Source organism: Salvelinus fontinalis, unplaced genomic scaffold (genome assembly GCF_029448725.1).
Source record: "Salvelinus fontinalis isolate EN_2023a unplaced genomic scaffold, ASM2944872v1 scaffold_0159, whole genome shotgun sequence".
Taxonomy (NCBI): Eukaryota; Metazoa; Chordata; class Actinopteri; order Salmoniformes; family Salmonidae; genus Salvelinus; species Salvelinus fontinalis.
Window position 1 is genome coordinate 123,320 of NW_026600368.1, and position 20,041 is coordinate 143,360.

The following is a 20,041-nucleotide window of genomic DNA, read 5'->3' on the forward strand; positions in this document are numbered from 1 at the left end:
GACTGCTGAAGACTGCCACCGACTGCTACAGACTACTTCAGACTGCTACAGACTGACACAGACTGCTACAGACTGCTACAGACTGATACAGACTACTACAGACTGCTACAGACTGCCACAGACTGCTACAGACTGCTACAGACTGCTACAGACTGCCACAGACTGCTACAGACTGCCACAGACTCCTACAGACTACTACAGACTACTGCAGACTGCCACAGACTGCCACAGACTGCCACAGACTGCTACAGACTGCTACAGACTACTACAGACTACTACAGACTGCTACAGCCTGCTACAGATTACTACAGACTACTACAGACTGCAACAGACTACTACAGACAGCTACAGACTACCACAGACAGCTACAGACTGCTACAGCCCGCCACAGACTGCTACAGACTGCTACAGACTGCCACAGACTGCTACAGCCTGCCACAGACTGCTACAGACTGCTACAGACTGCCAAAGACTGCTACAGCCTGCCACAGACTGCTACAGACTGCTACAGACTACTACAGACTACTACAGACTGCAACAGACTACTACAGACAGCTACAGACTACCACAGACAGCTACAGACTGCTACAGACTGCCACAGACTGCTACAGACTGCCACAGACTGCTACAGACTGCCACAGACTGCTACAGACTGCTACAGACTGCTAGCCTAACCTGTAACCTGTAAAGTCCAGTAGTAGAACCTAACATGTAATGTCCACTAGTAGAACCTAACCTGTAAAGTCCACTAGTAGATCCTAACCTGTAAAGTCCACTAGTAGAACCTAACCTGTAAAGTCAACTAGTAGAACCTAACCTGTAAAGTCAACTAGTAGAACCTAACCTGTAAAGTCTACTAGTAGAACCTACCTGTAAAGTCCACTAGTAGAACCTAACCTGTAAAGTCAACTAGTAGAACCTAACCTGTAAAGTCTGCCACCGACTGCTACAGACTACTACAGACTGCTACAGACTGCTACAGACTGCTACAGACTGACACAGACTACTACAGACTGCTACAGACTGACACAGACTGCTACAGACTGCTGAAGACTGATACAGACTGTTACAGACTACTACAGACTGCCACATACTGCTACAGACTGATACAGACTGCTACAGACTGATACAGACTACCACAGACTACTAAAGACTACTGAAGACTGCTACAGACTACTACAGACTGCTACAGACTGCCACAGACTGCTACAGACTGCCACAGACTGCTACAGACTGCTACAGACTGCCACAGACTGCTACAGACTGCTACAGACTGCTACAGACTGCTACAGACTGCTACAGACTACTACAGACTGCTACAGACTGCTACAGACTGCTACAGCCTGCCACAGACTGCTACAGCCTGCCACAGACTGCTACAGACTACTACAGACTACTACAGACTGCCACAGACTGCCACAGACTGCTACAGACTGCTACAGACTACTACAGACTGCCACAGACTGCTACAGACTACTACAGACTGCCACAGACTGCCACAGACTGCTACAGCCTGCCACAGACTGCTACAGACTGCTACAGACTACTACAGACTGCAACAGACTACTACAGACTGTAAAGTCAACTAGTAGAACCTAACCTGTAAAGTCCACTAGTAGAACCTAACCTGTAAAGTCCACTAGTAGAACCTAACCTGTAAAGTCCACTAGTAGAATCTAACCTTTAAAGTCCACTAGTAGAACCTAACCTGTAAAGTCCACTTGTAGAACCTAACCTGTAAAGTCAACTAGTAGAACCTAAACTGTAAAGTCAACTAGTAGAACCTAACCTGTAAAGTCTACTAGTAGAACCTACCTGTAAAGTTCACTAGTATAACCTAACCTGTAAAGTCCACTAGTAGAACCTAACCTGTAAAGTCCACTAGTAGAACCTAACCTGTAAAGTCCACTAGTAGAATCTAACCTTTAAAGTCCACTAGTAGAACCTAACCTGTAAAGTCCACTTGTAGAACCTAACCTGTAAAGTCAACTAGTAGAACCTAAACTGTAAAGTCAACTAGTAGAACCTAACCTGTAAAGTCTACTAGTAGAACCTACCTGTAAAGTTCACTAGTATAACCTAACCTGTAAAGTCAACTAGTAGAACCTAACCTGTAATGTCCACTAGGTGAAGCTACCTGTAAAGTCCACTAGTAGGACCTAACCTGTAAAGTCCACTCGTAGAACCTAACCTGTAAAGTCCCCTACTAGAACCTAACCTGTAAGGCCGCTAGTAGGACCTAACCTGTAAAGTCCACTAGTAGAACCTAACCTGTAAAGTCGACAAGTAGAACCTAACCTGTAAAGTCCACCAGTAGAGCCTAACCTGTAAAGTCCACTAGAAGAACCTAACCTGTAAAGTCCACTAGTAGAACCTAACCTGTAATGTCCACTAGTAGAACCTAACCTGTAAAGTCCACCAGTAGAACCTCACCTATAAAGTCAACTAGTAGAACCTAACCTGTAAAGTACACTAGTAGAACCTAACCTGTAAAGTCCACCAGTATGACCTAACCTGTAAAGTCCACTAGTAGAACCTAACCTGTAAAGTCCACTAGAAAAACCTAACCTGTAAAGTCCACTAGTAGAACCTAACCTGTAAAGTCAACTAGTAGAACCTAACCTGTAATGTCCACCAGTAGAACCTAACCTGTAAAGCCCACCAGTATAACCTAACCTGTAAAGTCAACTAGTAGAACCTAACCTGTAAAGTCAACTAGTGGAACGTAACCTGTAATGGCAACTAGTAGGATCTAACCTGTAAAGTCCACCAGTAGGACCTAACCTGTAAAGTCCACTAGTAGAACCTAATCTGTAAAGTCAACTAGTAGAACCTAACCTGTACAGTCCACTAGTAGAACCTAACCTGTAAAGTCGACAAGTAGAACCTAACCTGTAAAGTCCACCAGTAGAGCCTAACCTGTAAAGTCCACTAGAAGAACCTAACCTGTAAGTCCACTAGTAGAACCTTACCTGTAAAGTCCACTAGTAGAACCTAACCTGTAAAGTCTACTAGTAGAACCTAACCTGTAAAGTCAACTAGTAGAACCTAACCTGTAATGTCCACTAGTAGAACCTAACCTGTAAAGTCCACCAGTAGAACCTCACCTATAAAGTCAACTAGTAGACCCTAACCTGTAAAGTACACTAGTAGAACCTAACCTGTAAAGTCCACCAGTATGACCTAACCTGTAAAGTCCACTAGTAGAACCTAACCTGTAAAGTCAACTAGTAGAACCTAACCTGTAATGTCCACTAGGTGAAGCTACCTGTAAAGTCCACTAGTAGGACCTAACCTGTAAAGTCCACTAGTATAACCTAACCTGTAAAGTCAACTAGTAGAACCTAACCTGTAATGTCCACTAGGTGAAGCTACCTGTAAAGTCCACTAGTAGGACCTAACCTGTAAAGTCCACTCGTAGAACCTAACCTGTAAAGTCCCCTACTAGAACCTAACCTGTAAGGCCACTAGTAGGACCTAACCTGTAAAGTCCACTAGTAGAACCTAACCTGTAAAGTCCACTAGTAGAACCTAACCTGTAAAGTCCACTAGTATGCCCTAACCTGTAAAGTCAACTAGTAGAACCTAACCTGTAAAGTCCACTAGTAGGACCTATCCTGTAAAGTCCACTAGTAGAACCTAACCTGTAAAGTCGACAAGTAGAACCTAACCTGTAAAGTCCACCAGTAGAGCCTAACCTGTAAAGTCCACTAGAAGAACCTAACCTGTAAAGTCCACTAGTAGAACCTTACCTGTAAAGTCCACTAGTAGAACCTAACCTGTAAAGTCTACTAGTAGAACCTAACCTGTAATGTCCACTAGTAGAACCTAACCTGTAAAGTCCACCAGTAGAACCTCACCTATAAAGTCAACTAGTAGAACCTAACCTGTAAAGTACACTAGTAGAACCTAACCTGTAAAGTCCACCAGTATGACCTAACCTGTAAAGTCCACTAGTAGAACCTAACCTGTAATGTCCACTAGAAAAACCTAACCTGTAAAGTCCACTAGTAGAACCTAACCTGTAAAGTCAACTAGTAGAACCTAACCTGTAATGTCCACCAGTAGAACCTAACCTGTAAAGCCCACCAGTATAACCTAACCTGTAAAGTCAACTAGTAGAACCTAACCTGTAAAGTCAACTAGTGGAACGTAACCTGTAATGGCAACTAGTAGGATCTAACCTGTAAAGTCAACTAGTAGAGCCTAACCTGTAAAGTCAACTAGTAGAACCTAACCTGTACAGTCCACTAGTAGGACCTAACCTGTAAAGGCAACTAGTAGGACCTAACCTGCACAGTCCACCAGTAGACCCTAACCTGTAAAGTCCACCAGTAGGACCTAACCTGTAAAGTCCACTAGTTGAACCTACCTGTAAAGTCCACTAGTAGAACCTAACCTGTAAAGTCCAATAGTAGAAGCTAACATGTAAAGTCCACTAGTAGAACCTACCTGTAAAGTCACCTAGTAGAACCTAACCTGTAAAGTCCACTAGTAGAACCTAACCTGTAAAGTCCACTAGTAGAACCTAACCTGTAAAGACCACTAGTATAATCTAACCTGTAAAGTCCACTAGTAGAACCTAACCTGTAAAGTCCACTTGTAGAACCTAACCTGTAAAGTCCACTTGTAGAACCTAACCTGTAAAGTCAACTAGTAGAACCTAACCTGTAAAGTCAACTAGTAGAACCTAACCTGTAAAGTCTACTAGTAGAACCTACCTGTAAAGTCCACTAGTAGAACCTAACCTGTAAAGTCAACTAGTTGAACCTAACCTGTAATGTCCACTAGGTGAACCTACCTGTAAAGTCCACTAGTAGTACCTAACCTGTAATGTCCACTAGTAGAACCCAACCTGTAAAGTCCACTAGTATAACCTAACCTGTAAAGTCCACTAGTAGTACCTAACCTGTAATATCAACTAGTAGAACCTAACCTGTAAAGTCTACTAGTAGAACCTACCTGTAAAGTCCACTAGTAGAACCTAACCTGTAAAGTCAACTAGTAGAACCTAACCTGTAAAGTCTGCCACCGACTGCTACAGACTACTACAGACTGCTACAGACTGCTACAGACTGCTACAGACTGACACAGACTACTACAGACTGCTACAGACTGACACAGACTGCTACAGACTGCTGAAGACTGATACAGACTGTTACAGACTACTACAGACTGCCACATACTGCTACAGACTGATACAGACTGCTACAGACTGATACAGACTACCACAGAGTACTAAAGACTACTAGGTGAACCTACCTGTAAAGTGCACTAGTAGAACCCAACCTGTAAAGTCCACTAGTAGAACCCAACCTGTAATGTCCACTAGTAGAACCTAACCTGTAAAGTCCACTAGTTGAACTTAACCTGTAAAATCCACCAGTAGGACCTAACCTGTAAAGTCCACTAGTAGAACCTAACCTGTAAAGTCCACTAGTAGAACTTAACCTGTAAAGTCCATGGAGAATAAGAACACCTCCTCCCAGCTGCCCACTGCACTCAGGCTAGGAAACACGGTCACCATCGATAATTCCACGATAATGGAGAATTTCAATAAGCATTTCTCTACAGCTGGCCATGCTTTCCTCTTGGCTACCCCTACCCGGCCAACAACTCTGCACTCCCCACAGCTACTTCCCCAAGCCTCCCCAGCTTCTCCTTCACCCAAATCCAGATAGCTGATCTTCTGAAAGAGCTGCAAAACCTGGACCACAAATCAGCTGGGCTAGACAATCTGGACCCTCTTTTTCTAAAATGTTCTGCCGCCATTGTTGCAACCCCTATTACCAGTCTGTTCAACCTCTCTTTCGTATCGTCCGAGATTCCTAAAGATTGGAAAGCTGCCGTGGTCATCCCCCTCGCCAACGGGGGAGACACTCTAGACCCAAACATCTACAGACCTACATCCATCCTGCCCTGCCTTTCTAAGGTCTTCGAAAGCCAAGTTAACAAACCGGTCACTGACTATTTCGAATCCCACCGTACTGTCTCCGCTGTGCAATCCTGGACAAGGCTTTCGACTCTGTCAATCACCACATTCTTATCGGCAGACTCAACAGCCTTGGTTTCTCAAATGACTGCTTTGCCTGGTTCACCAACTACTTCTCAGATAGAGTTCAGTGTGTCAAATCAGAGGGCCTGTTGTCCAAATTTCTGGCAGTCTCTATGGGGGTGCCACAAGGTTCAATTCTCGGGCCGACTCTTTTCTCTGTGTACATCAATGATGTCGCTCCTGCTGCGGGTCATTCCTTGATCCATCTCTACGCAGACGACACCATTCTGAATACATCTGGCCCTTCTTTGGACACTGTGTTAACAAACCTCCAAACGAGCTTCAATGCCATACAACTCTCCTTCCGTGGCATCAAACTGCTCATAAATGCTAGTAAATCCAAATGCATGCTCTACAACCGATCGCTGGCCGCACCCGCCCGCCCGACTAGCATCACTACTCTGGACAGTTCTGACTTAGAATATGTGGACAACTACAAATACCTAGGTGTCTGGCTAGACTGTAAACTCTCCTTCCAGACTCATATTAAGCATCTCCAATCCAAAATTAAATCTAGAATCGGCTTCCTATTCCGCAACAAAGCCTCCTTCACTCATGCTGCCAAACAGACCCTCGTAAAACTGACTATCCTACCGATCCTTGACTTTGGCGATGCCATTTACAAAATAGCCTCCAACACTCTACTCAGCAAATAGGAAGCAGTCTATCACAGTGCCATCTGTTTTATCACCAAAGCCCCATATACTACCCACCACTGCGACCTGTATGCTCTCGCCTTACCTCCTTACTCCATTTGCACACACTGTATATAGATTTTTCTTTTGTATTATTGACTGTACGCTTGTTTATTCCATGTGTAACTCTGTGTTGTTGTTTGTGTCGCACTGCTTTGCTTTATCTTGTCCAGGTCGCAGTTGTAAATGAGAACTTGTTCTCAACTGGCCACCTGGTTAAATAAAGGTCAAATAAATAAAAAGTCTACCAAGTTCACTCAAAAAGGCAATAGTCCTGAACTGGATTTTATTTCGTTTTTGTATGTTTTAATTAATTACATTTTGTTTGTTAATTATCTTTTAAACTTTATTTAACTAGGCAAGTCAGTTAAGAACAAATTAACGATGGGTTAACTGATTTTTTAACTTTCGGTTACTGGTCCAACGATCTAACCAAGTTATCACTTGGCTTATGTAAATAATTCTGTCCCTTTTAACATCCCATGGTCCCCGTTCAAATTCCTCTCATGTAAATGTTGTTTCGTATATTCAAATGTATAAATGTTGTTTCGTATATTCAAATGTATAAATGTTGTTTCGTATGTTCAAATGTATAAACGTTGTTTCGTATATTCAAATGTATAAATGTTGTAGCCACATAAAACCCACAGACCAGGTATTCGGGAATTTCCAGTCTTTGCTATTTTCTTCATTACCATGCGGATGATTTCAAATTGCATTTATTTAAACCTGTTAAATACATTTAATACATGTTGTTTCGTATATTTACTACATTTAGTTTAGTTTAGTTTCTTTCTCTGTGAAGTATGTTAATTTAAAGTTATGTGATTTGGTTTATATAGATACATTTCAATGTTGTTTAACACACAGTAACTAAAAAACCTGATCCAATTTGCATATTCATGCCGAGTTTGCAGCAAACAGGATGTTCACCACCAGAGTTGTTTGCCACAAAACTAATTTGCATGTGAAAATATGAGCTTGCCGCAATACAGCTATGAGCTGAACATAACAGTCAGTGGAAGAGAGGACAGTAACAGGAGACACTATGAGCTGAACATACCAGTCAGTAGAAGAGAGGACAGTAACAGGAGACACTATGAGCTGAACATAACAGTCAGTGGAAGAGAGGACAGTAACAGGAGACACTATGAGCTGAACATAACAGTCAGTGGAAGAGAGGACAGTAACAGGAGACACTATGAGCTGAACATAACAGTCAGTGGAAGAGAGGACAGTAACAGGAGACACTATGAGCTGAACATAACAGTCAGTGGAAGAGAGGACAGCAACAGGAGACACTATGAGAGAGGACAGTAACAGGAGACACTATGAGCTGAACATAACAGTCAGTGGAAGAGAGGACAGTAACAGGAGACACTATGAGCTGAACATACCAGTCAGTGGAAGAGAGGACAGTAACAGGAGACACTATGAGCTGAACATAACAGTCAGTGGAAGAGAGGACAGTAACAGGAGACACTATGAGCTGAACATAACAGTCAGTGGAAGAGAGGACAGCAACAGGAGACACTATGAGAGAGGACAGTAACAGGAGACACTATGAGCTGAACATAACAGTCAGTGGAAGAGAGGACAGTAACAGGAGACACTATGAGCTGAACATACCAGTCAGTGGAAGAGAGGACAGTAACAGGAGACACTATGAGCTGAACATAACAGTCAGTGGAAGAGAGGACAGTAACAGGAGACACTATGAGCTGAACATAACAGTCAGTGGAAGAGAGGACAGCAACAGGAGACACTATGAGAGAGGACAGTAACAGGAGACACTATGAGCTGAACATAACAGTCAGTAGAAGAGAGGACAGTAACAGGAGACACTATGAGCTGAACATAACAGTCAGTAGAAGAGAGGACAGTAACAGGAGACACTATGAGCTGAACATAACAGTCAGTGGAAGAGAGGACAGTAACAGGAGACACTATGAGCTGAACATAACAGTCAGTGGAAGAGAGGACAGTAACAGGAGACCCAAATATGGTTTGTGACTATTGTGATTTCCTATTGTAGCCAATTCAGTTGCAGTGATTCTGTTGCAGATTTTTTTTGTAATTCTGTTTCCAATTTGGTAACGGAATTACGAGTTTTAATGATTTAATAATTCACAAACAAAATGTATATCAGTGAAATCACTAATTGGTCTCCCATTACTTGCTACTTCTGTAAACGTTCATTATCCTCCCTCATCATGAGGGAGAGCGATTAGACAATATCTTAAAGATATGTGTTTTTTTGGCAATGGAATGACAAGGCACACAGAAAAAATGTCTTAAACTTACAGTTGGTAAAATATTTATACAAAACTAAAAATGTTTTATATGAGTTGGGTCTTCACTTTAACATGGTTGTGTTGATGCTGACGGGACCTTTTACATCTGAGAACATGTGATAATGTCGACAGAGGATGAGAACCACGATCACTTACTGACACCTTGTGGAGCAAACTAAGATTTCAGAAATGTCTTTACAGTTCACAATAGCATTGACAATAATATTACATTTTGAACATTTATAAAAATTTAATATTGGACTTGATCAGGAATCAGTGTTACATTAGAACAAACAAATGAATAAGAGGTGTTCCTACCTGCTGTCAGGCTGTTGTTGACTGCAGGTGAGTTGGGTTCCCCAGCTAGCAGCCCAGTACAGACCAGCGGTCCAGCTGAGTTGGGTTCCCCAGCTAGCAGCCCAGTACAGACCAGCGGTCCAGCTGAGTTGGGTTCCCCAGCTAGCAGCCCAGTACAGACCAGCGGTCCAGCTGAGTTGGGTTCCCCAGCTAGCAGCCCAGTACAGACCAGCGGTCCAGCTGAGTTGGGTTCCCCAGCTAGCAGCCCAGTACAGACCAGCGGTCCAGCTGAGTTGGGTTCCCCAGCTAGCAGCCCAGTACAGACCAGCGGTCCAGCTGAGTTGGGTTCTCCAGCTAGCAGCCCAGTACAGACCAGCGGTCCAGCTGAGTTGGGTTCCCCAGCTAGCAGCCCAGTACAGACCAGCGGTCCAGGTGAGTTGGGTTCTCCAGCTAGCAGCCCAGTACAGGCCAGCGGTCCAGGTGAGTTGGGTTCCCCAGCTAGCAGCCCAGTACAGGCCAGCGGTCCAGGTGAGTTGGGTTCTCCAGCTAGCAGCCCAGTACAGACCAGCGGTCCAGCTGAGTTGGGTTCCCCAGCTAGCAGCCCAGTACAGACCAGCGGTCCAGCTGAGTTGGGTTCCCCAGCTAGCAGCCCAGTACAGACCAGCGGTCCAGCTGAGTTGGGTTCTCCAGCTAGAAGCCCAGTACAGACCAGCGGTCCAGCTGAGTTGGGTTCCCCAGCTAGCAGCCCAGTACAGACCAGCGGTCCAGCTGAGTTGGGTTCCCCAGCTAGCAGCCCAGTACAGACCAGCGGTCCAGCTGAGTTGGGTTCTCCAGGACTGTCCCAGACATGATTAGAGGGCCTGACTACTTCACTGACGCCCTGTTCAGACCAGCCCCGATGAGAGGGCCTGACTACTTCACTGATGCCCTGTTCAGACCAGCTCCGATGAGAGGGCCTGACTACTTCACTGATGCCCTGTTCAGACCAGCTCCGATGAGAGGGCCTGACTACTTCACTGACGCCCTGTTCAGACCAGCCCCGATGAGAGGGCCTGACTACTTCACTGATGCCCTGTTCAGACCAGCCCTGATGAGAGGGCCTGACTACTTCACTGATGCCCTGTTCAGACCAGCCCCGATGAGAGGGCCTGACTACTTCACTGACGCCCTGTTCAGACCAGCCCCGATGAGAGGGCCTGACTACTTCACTGATGCCCTGTTCAGACCAGCCCCGATGAGAGGGCCTGACTACTTCACTGATGCCCTGTTCAGACCAGCCCCGATGAGAGGGCCTGACTACTTCACTGACACCCTGTTCAGACCAGCCCCGATGAGAGGGCCTGACTACTTCACTGATGCCCTGTTCAGACCAGCCCCGATGAGAGGGCCTGACTACTTCACTGACACCCTGTTCAGACCAGCCCGGATGAAAGGGGCTGACTACTTCACTGACTGTCCTGTCTGAAGAAAGGAGGAGGTGCAGAGGAAGGCCTTGTTCTTCTCCTCTGTCTGTCCGACTCCTGGCTGGTTTCACACCTCCCAGAGAGGCAGAAGCTACACCACCTGGTGTCCTTTGAGGGAGAAATAGAGGCAGAGATAGACTCAGTGGAGTCACGTTGCTAGTGTCTATGTGGTTCTGAAGAAGCACCGTGTTGGTGTCTGGGTGGTTCTGGAGAGTTCTAGACTGGGCACCCCGGTTGTGAGGCAGAGCTGGAGTCATTTTGACAGAGTCTGGGTGGTTCTGAGGATATAGTCCTGGAGTCTCTAGGACGGTGTTGGATTCTGGGTGGTTCTGAGGATATAGTCCTGGAGTCTCTAAGACGGTGTTGGATTCTGGGTGGTTCTGAGGAAATACTCCTGTAGTCTCTAGGACGATGTTGGATTCTGGGTGGTTCTGAGGATATAGTCCTGGAGTCTCTAGGACGGTGTTGGATTCTGGGTGGTTCTGAGGAAATACTCCTGTAGTCTCTAGGACGGTGTGGGATTCTGGGTGGTTCTGAGGAAATAGTCCTGTAGTCTCTAGGACGGTGTTGGATTCTGGATGGTTCTGAGGATATAGTCCTGGAGTCTCTAGGACGGTGTGGGATTCTGGGTGGTTCTGAGGAAATACTCCTGTAGTCTCTAGGACGGTGTTGGATTCTGGATGGTTCTGAGGATATAGTCCTGGAGTCTCTAGAACGGTGTTGGATTCTGGGTGGTTCTGAGGATATAGTCCTGTAGTCTCTAGGACGGTGTTGGATTCTGGATGGTTCTGAGGGAATATTTCTGTAGTCTCTAGGACGGTGTTGGATTCTGTGTGGTTCTGAGGGAATATTTCTGTAGTCTCTAGGACGGTGTTGGATTCTGGGTGGTTCTGAGGAAATACTCCTGTAGTCTCTAGGACGGTGTTGGATTCTGGGTGGTTCTGAGGAAATACTCCTGGGTCAGGTGGTTCAAGTAAAACATAGCAATTACGAGACAGTTGCTGCTCTGTGTTGGTTAGAGGAGCAGCTTCCATCATCTCTGATCTGTCAGTCTGAGGAAGAGGAGTTATCTCTGATCTGTCATTCTGAGGAAGAGGAGTTACAGGACTAGAGTCTGTTGAGGGCTGGTCCAGGTCATGACAACATACTGCTGCTGAATGCTGCCACTCTTCATCGCCAGAGAAACCTCTGCTGTTCTCATGTTGTGATGAAGAAGGTTCTACTGGGTCCATAGATCCTGTGACTTCCTGTGTCACATGCTTTGCTGTCCTCCTGTGTGTTACATCCTTTACTGCACCCCCCTGTGTTTCAGCGTCAGGTAGAATACATGAACTGGTTTGGAGTGCTTCCTTTATTGTTGTGGTTCCTACTGGATCCACCGCTACTTCTATCGCTCCATGAGAAGGCCCTGTCTCTGATGTCATATCCTGTCGTTCTATCTGAGGCTCTGATGTCATATCCCGCCGTCCTATCTGAGGCTCTGATGTCATATCCCGCCGTCCTATCTGAGGCTCTGATGTCATATCCCGCCGTCCTATCTGAGGCTCTGATGTCATATCCCGTCGTCCTATCTGAGGCTCTGATGTCATATCCCGCCGTCCTATCTGAGGCTCTGATGTCACATCCCGCCGTCCTATCTGAGGCTCTGATGTCACATCCCGCCGTCCTATCTGAGGCTCTGATGTCACATCCCGCCGTCCTATCTGAGGCTCTGATGTCACATCCCGTCGTCCTATCTGAGGCTCTGATGTCATATCCCGTCCTCCTATCTGAGGCTCTGATGTCATATCCCGTCGTCCTATCTGAGGCTCTGATGTCATATCCCGTCGTCCTATCTGAGGCTCTGATGTCATATCCCGTCGTCCTATCTGAGGCTCTGATGTCATACCCCGTCGTCCTATCTGAGGCTCTGATGTCATTTCCTGCCGTTCTATCTGAGGCTCTATGAGCGCCAGCTGTTCGTCTGAGATGAGCTGGAGACAGATGTGGAGGTCCGCTGTCCTGACGTGGAACACTTTCGGACCCTCTGACTGGCTGCTGTGACTAACAGTGAATGGTATAGCAGGGTATGCTACGGATGTATGGTACGGTGATGATTGTGTTTCAGTGAATGGTATAGCAGGGTATGCTAAAGCTGCCATCGTATGACACGGAGGGTTGACCTCTGTAGTAACATAGGTTACAGGGGTGACCTCTGTAGTAACATACGTTAGAGGGTTGACCTCTGTAGTAACATGGGTAAGAGGGTTGACCTCTGTAGTAACATGGGTTACAGGGGTGACCTCTGTAGTAACATACGTTAAAGGGTTGACCTCTGTAGTAACATAGGTTAGAGGGTTGCCATGGTCTGCTACTGTGAGAGCAGGGTGGAGGGTGGACGGGATGTTGAGTGTAACACACTGGCCATGTACTGATGTTTTCCAGGGCATGCTCTGCACTAAGGCTGTGGGTGGTGTGGCACATTGCTTCTCCGCTGTGGCTGGGATGGTCGCAAACTGGCTTTGAACCAATGCTATGGAGGGTTTGGCATGCTGAACAGAAACAGGTGTAGCAGACTGGCTTTGAACTAAAGCTGTCACAGGTGTAGCAGACCTGCGCTGAGCCTGTCCTAAGCCTGTCACAGGTGTAGCAGACTGACCCTGTCCTAAGCCTGTCACAGGTGTAGCAGACTGACCCTGTCCTAAGCCTGTCACAGGTGTAGCAGACCTGCGCTGAGCCTGTCCTAAGCCTGTCACAGGTGTAGCAGACTGACCCTGTCCTAAGCCTGTCACAGGTGTAGCAGACTGACCCTGTCCTAAGCCTGTCACAGGTGTAGCAGACCTGCGCTGAGCCTGTCCTAAACCTGTGACTGATGAAACACTAACAGAGCCTATAGGTTGTGTTGGGGTGAGGCCCGTAGGCCCTGAGTCTGTAGGAAGCATCAACTGGTACTTAGGGAGGAAACTGGTCTTGGCTGAATAAGAGGAGGAGGAGGAGGGCTTGGTTATCCCACCTCTGACTGAGGATGAGAGTTGGTTCAGGCCAGGCAGTTGGTTCAGGCCAGGCAGTTGGTTCAGGCCAGGCAGTTGGTTCAGGCCAGGCAGTTGGTTCAGGCCAGGCAGTTGGTTCAGGCCAGGCAGTTGGTTCAGGCCAGGCAGTTGGTTCAGGCCAGGCAGTTGGTTCAGGCCAGGCAGTTGGTTCTCAATCTTCTGCTTCTTCCTCTCTGAGGGAACATGGCTTCCACATCGTTGAGACGCACAGTAGGTGTGTTTCTCCTGGCGGGTCACTGTCACACAGTCAGTCCTGTTAGAAAACGCCTCTTTTGAGACGGACTGGGTTCTTTGGAGGGGATGTTTGAGAGAGGAAGTGGGTGTGGTATGGAGATGACTGGGTGTGAGACAGGAAGTGGGTGTGGTATGGAGATGACTGGGTGTGAGACAGAAAGTGGGTGTGGTGTGGAGATGACTGGGTGTGAGACAGGAAGTGGGTGTGGTATGGAGATGACTGGGTGTGAGACAGAAAGTGGGTGTGGTGTGGAGATGACTGGGTGTGAGACAGGAAGTGGGTGTGGTATGGAGATGACTGGGTGTGAGACAGGAAGTGGGTGTGGTATGGAGATGACTGGCTGTTTGATATGAGTGGACATGATTGACAGGTGAAAGGTTGTCTTGGAGACAGGATGGAAGACACACAGTGGCACCACTTGAGACCAGTGATGTCATCAGGTCTCTGCTGACTGCTGGGCCTCTCTGAACCCCCATGATCCTCTCTGGCTCCAGACCAGCTAATGGCCTTTTAGGTTTCAACACACCTGGATCAGCTGCCTTCTCTGGGCTGTAGAGCTTTGTGAACGTCCCTCCTCCTCCGCCATACTTGTACCACTTACTGTAGGCAAACTTCTGGGACTTCTTCCTACGACTCTTTCTACTCAGCTCTCCATCCGCACCTCCGTCTCCATCTGAGCCAAGACCGCAGGGAATGACATTGTCGCCTGCTGCTAACGTCAACGGTCCGTCCGTCGGGAGGTTGTCCACGGCCGCCTGTCTGACCAGCATGCGGTGGCCTGACGCACGATGGTCCACAGACTTGGTGGCAAAGCCTACTGGGTAAAGTAGTCCAGAGCTGCCCTTACGGCCCAGGTATAGACAGTCTCTTTGGTGAGGATGGGTGATGTGAGGAGAGGCGAAGCTGGCTCTGTCTGTACGCTGAAGGCCCACACAGTGGGGCAGGGAGCTACTGCGGGTCAGGGGGGCATGATGCCCCTGCTCCAGGCTGGTGGAGGTCTGGGTAGGCCCCGAACTATACAGACCTGGCCACCCTTCTCCCCTGTCCCCTCTCTGCCAGGCCATCCCAGCGCTGGCTGTAGGAGGCCTGTTGCTGGTCTTCATATCGAAGTGGAAGGAATCTTTATAGGTGTAGGGCATCGGCAGGTCGATGCTGCCCTGTTTGGACAGGAGGGTCTTCCTGGGTCGGACTGTGTTCAGATGTTTGTCCTCCACCACTGCATCGTTCTCTGAGATCAGCTTGGAGATTCTCTCTTCAAGACTCTGCTGGGCCAGGCCTGAAACTGTGCTCCTAGGCTGAGACACGGTGAGTTCTGGCTGTGAGGGTGTGTACGTGGCGTTGATCTGTGTGGTTGTGTGTGACGGCTGTGTAAGTGTATGTGTGTGTGTGGTGTTCGTTTGATCAGGCTGTGTGTGGAAGCTGTCCGGCTGGTCGTATATCTCCATAATAGACTCTGCCACTGACTCCATGCTGTGGTTGTGTGGTCCAGACCCAGGGTTGTGTGGTCCAGACCCAGGGTTGTGGTTGTGTGGTCCAGACCCAGGGTTGTGTGGTCCAGACCCAGGGTTGTGTGGTCCAGACCCAGGGTTGTGTGGTCCAGACCCAGGGTTGTGTGGTCCAGACCCAGGGTTGTGTGGTCCAGACCCAGGGTTGTGTGGTTCAGACCCAGGGTTGTGTGGTCCAGACCCAGGGTTGTGGCTGTGTGGTCCAGACCCAGGGTTGTGTGGTCCAGACCCAGGGTTGTGGTTGTGTGGTCCAGACCCAGGGTTGTGTGGTCCAGACCCAGGGTTGTGTGGTCCAGACCCAGGGTTGTGTGGTCCAGACCCAGGGTTGTGTGGTCCAGACCCAGGGTTGTGTGGTCCAGACCCAGGGTTGTGTGGTTCAGACCCAGGGTTGTGTGGTCCAGACCCAGGGTTGTGGCTGTGTGGTCCAGACCCAGGGTTGTGTGGTCCAGACCCAGGGTTGTGTGGTCCAGACCCAGGGTTGTGTGGTCCAGACCCAGGGTTGTGGCTGTGTGGTTCAGACCCAGGGTTGTGTGGTCCAGACCCAGGGTTGTGAGGTCCAGACCCAGGGTTGTGGTTGTGTGGTTCAGACCCAGGGTTGTGTGGTCCAGACCCAGGGTTGTGTGGTCCAGACCCATGGTTGTGTGGTCCAGACCCAGGGTTGTGTGGTCCAGACCGAGGGTTGTGTGGTCCAGACCCAGGGCTGTGGTTGTGTGGTCCAGACCGAGGGTTGTGTGGTCCAGACCCAGGGTTGTGGTTGTGTGGTCCAGACCCAGGGTTGTGGTTGTGTGGTCCAGACCGAGGGTTGTGTGGTCCAGACCCAGGGTTGTGGTTGTGTGGTCCAGACCCAGGGTTGTGGTTGTGTGGTCCAGACCCAGGGTTGTGTGGTCCAGACCCAGGGCTGTGTGGTCCAGACCCAGGGCTGTGTGGTCCAGACCCAGGGTTGTGTGGTCCAGACCCAGGGCTGTGTGGTCCAGACCCAGGGTTGTGTGGTTCAGACCCAGGGTTGTGTGGTCCAGACCCAGGGTTGTGTGGTCCAGACCCAGGGTTGTGGTTGTGTGGTCCAGACCGAGGGTTGTGTGGTCCAGACCCAGGGTTGTGGTTGTGTGGTCCAGACCCAGGGTTGTGTGGTCCAGACCCAGGGTTGTGTGGTCCAGACCCAGGGTTGTGTGGTCCAGACCCAGGATTGTGGTTGTGTGGTCCAGACCCAGGGTTGTGTGGTCCAGACCCAGGGTTGTGTGGTCCAGACCCAGGGTTGTGGTTGTGTGGTCCAGACCCAGGACTGGAGGTCTCGCTGTAGCCGGAGTCTGTGCTGTCGTGGCTCTGGGACTTCCCTCTAGATAGGAAGTTGTCTTGGTTCAGGGCCATCCCCCTAGCCAGAGAACCCTCCCACTGAGACAAGATGGCAGCCTGCTGTCTCCGCAGCGGGAGGTGGCGGGACAGGGTCAACACTGACTTCTCTCTCCCTTTATCCGTCCTGCTCTCTCTCCTTTCGTCCCTCGTATTCTCCGCTTCTCTCCTCCTCTTGGATAACTCTATACTCTGTTTCCCCCCAGCAGCCAGGAGGACACCCTCTAACCCAGCCTGCTGCAGGGCCCAGCCTGTGTCTGGGTCTCTGTCTGTGTCTCTACCTGTTTCTGTCCCACTCCTCTGGCCAGGGCTGCGGGAGAGGGTGGTGGTGGTAGCAGAGAGAGCGCTACCATTCTCCAGACTGCCTGGGTCCTGGCTGAGGGTATCTAGAGAGGGGCTGGAGGTGAGGGTATCACTGGAACCATGTAAACTGAATAGACTGTCCTGGTGACCTTGCAGACGGTGTCCCTGCAGACTGTCCTGACTGCCCAGGGAGGAATAGCCCTGTAGACTGTCCAAGCTGCTCACTGAGGAATGGCCCTGTAGACTGCCCAGACTGTCCATCGATCCCACGGATGAGTGTCCCTGCAGACTGTCCAAGCTACTCAGGGAGGAGTGACCTTGTAGACTGCCCAGAGATCCGAGCGACCTCTGCCCTGACCCGGAGTCGAGGCGCGCGTGGGCCTGTGTACGTCGGTGCTTGTAGAGGTTGCTCTGGGTCTTGAAAGAGATGCCGCAGGTGGTGCAGGGGTAGGGCCGCTCCCCGGTGTGGCAGCGCAGGTGTTTCTCCAGGACGCTGGGCTTCATACAGTCCCGGCCGCAGTGAGGACACAGGTGCTTCCCAGCGGACCTAGAGGGTCTGGCTGCAGACACAGTGGCCCTCAGGGACACATGCGCCCCCAGGCCTGATTGCGGGGCCTGCTGGTGCAGCTGCAGCCTGGCTGGTAGGTGGAGAGTCAGGAAGGGTAGGGAGTCTGTGAAGCCCTGCTGAGGGATGGACAGACGGAGGGTCGTGGAGTCCAGGGAGGCAGCTGGCTGAGCCTGGAGGTGTGAAGAAAGGCCTGGCACTGTGTGGAGGAACAAGGTGGTTAGTGGAGCCCGGAGTGGCATGCTGTTGTTGACGCTGTCCTCTCTCTGCTCTGAGACGGAGCTGCTGCCTGTCGCTATCACATTCACCAAGCCTCGCTTGCCAGTCTCCATGGTAACAGCACTGCCAATGTTCTGACACAAGGTCTGTCGTTTAATTACCTGGAAAAGAAACAGTTTTCAGGATCACAGGATCTAGTCAGCATTCTACTGATGATTACCAAGATCACAGCTTAACTGACTTACTGGTTGGCTGGCTGACTGACCAACCAGCATCTTAGAATAACTGTCCATAATCACAGCATAACCCTGTAGCCAGGATAACAAGATAAATCGGCTAACCAGGATCAACTCTAAGGTGTCTGAAAAGGAGTGCTGCAACTGGCTAGCTGCTAGTTTACAATGTCGACGATTAAAGGGGACAGAATTTCCTGAAGAGAGTGGTGTGGAATATACAGATAGATGGAGATGAAATCACATGCAGAGCAGAGCAGAGAGAGAGAGAGAGAGAGAGAGAGAGAGAGAGGAGAGAGAACGAAAGAGAGAGAACGAGCGAGAGAGAGAGAACGAAAGAGAGAGAACGAGCGAGAGAGAGAGAGAGAGAGAGAACGAAAGAGAGAACGAAAGAGAGAGAGAGAGAGAGAGAGAGAGAGAGAGAGAGAGAGAGAGAACGAAAGAGAGAGAGAGAGAGAGAACAAAAGAGAGAGAAAACAAAAGAGAGAGAGAGAGAGAGAGAGAGAGAGAGAGAGAGAGAGAGAGAGAGAGAGAGAGAGAGAGAGAGAGAGAGAGAGAGAGAGAGAGAGAGAGAGAGAGAGAGAGAGAGAGAAGAACAGAGCACTAGAGGAGAGGATCAGACTGCTGGAGGAGAGAGTGAGGGGGATGGAGGAGAGGGTGAGGGGGATGGAGGAGAGAGTGAGGGGGATGGAGGAGAGGGTGAGGGGGATGGAGGAGAGGGTGAGGGGGATGGAGGAGAGGGTGAGGGGGATGGCGAAGAGGGTGAGGGGGATGGAGGAGAGGGTGAGGGGGATGGAGGAGAGGGTGAGGGGGATGGAGGAGAGAGTGAGGGGGATGGAGGAGAGGGTGAGGGGGATGGAGGAGAGGGTGAGGGGGATGGAGGAGAGGGTGAGGGGGGTGGAGGGAGAGGGTGAGGGGGATGGCGTGTGACAGAGAACAACCCACTAGAGAGTCAACCACCCTGAAAGCCCTCCTGAAACCCCCCCTCCTGACAACCCCCCCACTGAGGACATACACAAGACACATATTGTACTACTTATGGACTCAAACTGTCAACATACACAAGAAAATGTGTGTCCAAACTCAGTGTGTCCAAACACCCAGCGCCCCCTAGACCTTCTGTCTGAGGACCAACTAGGTTCACCCAGCGCCCCCTAGACCTTCTGCCTGAGGACCAACTAGGTTCACCCAGCCACATAATAATACACCCAGCGCCCCCTAGACCTTCTGTCTGAAGACCAACTAGGTTCACCCAGCGCCACCTAGACCTTCTGTCTGAGGACCAACTAGGTTCACCCAGCGCCCCCTAGACCTTCTGCCTGAGGACCAACTAGGTTCACCCAGCCACATAATAATACACCCAGCGCCCCGTAGACCTTCTGTGTGAGGACCAACTAGGGTCACCCAGCGCCCCCTAGACCTTCTGCCTGAGGACCAACTAGGTTCACCCAGCGCCCCCTAGACCTTCTGTCTGAAGACCAACTAGGGTCACCCAGCCACATAATAATACACCCAGCGCCCCCTAGACCTTCTGTCTGAGGACCAACTAGGTTCACCCAGCGCCCCCTAGACCTTCTATCTGAGGACCAACTAGGTTCATCCAGCGCCCCCTAGACCTTCTCTCTGAGGACCAACTAGGTTCACCCAGCCACATAATAATACACCCAGCGCCCCCTAGACCTTCTGTCTGAGGACCAACTAGGTTCACCCAGCGCCCCCTAGACCTTCTGTCTGAGGACCAACAAGGTTCACCCAGCGCCCCTTAGACCTTCTGTCTGAGGACCAACTAGGGTCACCCAGC

At 49.5% G+C, this 20,041-nt stretch overlaps 1 protein-coding gene across 1 annotated transcript in view; it reads right to left on the reverse strand.

The window, feature by feature from the left end:
• znf831 (zinc finger protein 831) overlaps window positions 1-20,041 on the reverse strand; it is a 167,224-nt gene that overhangs the window by 14,310 nt on the left and 132,873 nt on the right. The window contains exon 2 of the mRNA XM_055912358.1: window positions 9,363-18,168. Coding sequence (XP_055768333.1) covers window positions 9,363-18,120 — 8,758 coding nt within the window. The 5' untranslated portion in view covers window positions 18,121-18,168. The remainder of the gene's footprint in view (window positions 1-9,362; window positions 18,169-20,041) is intronic.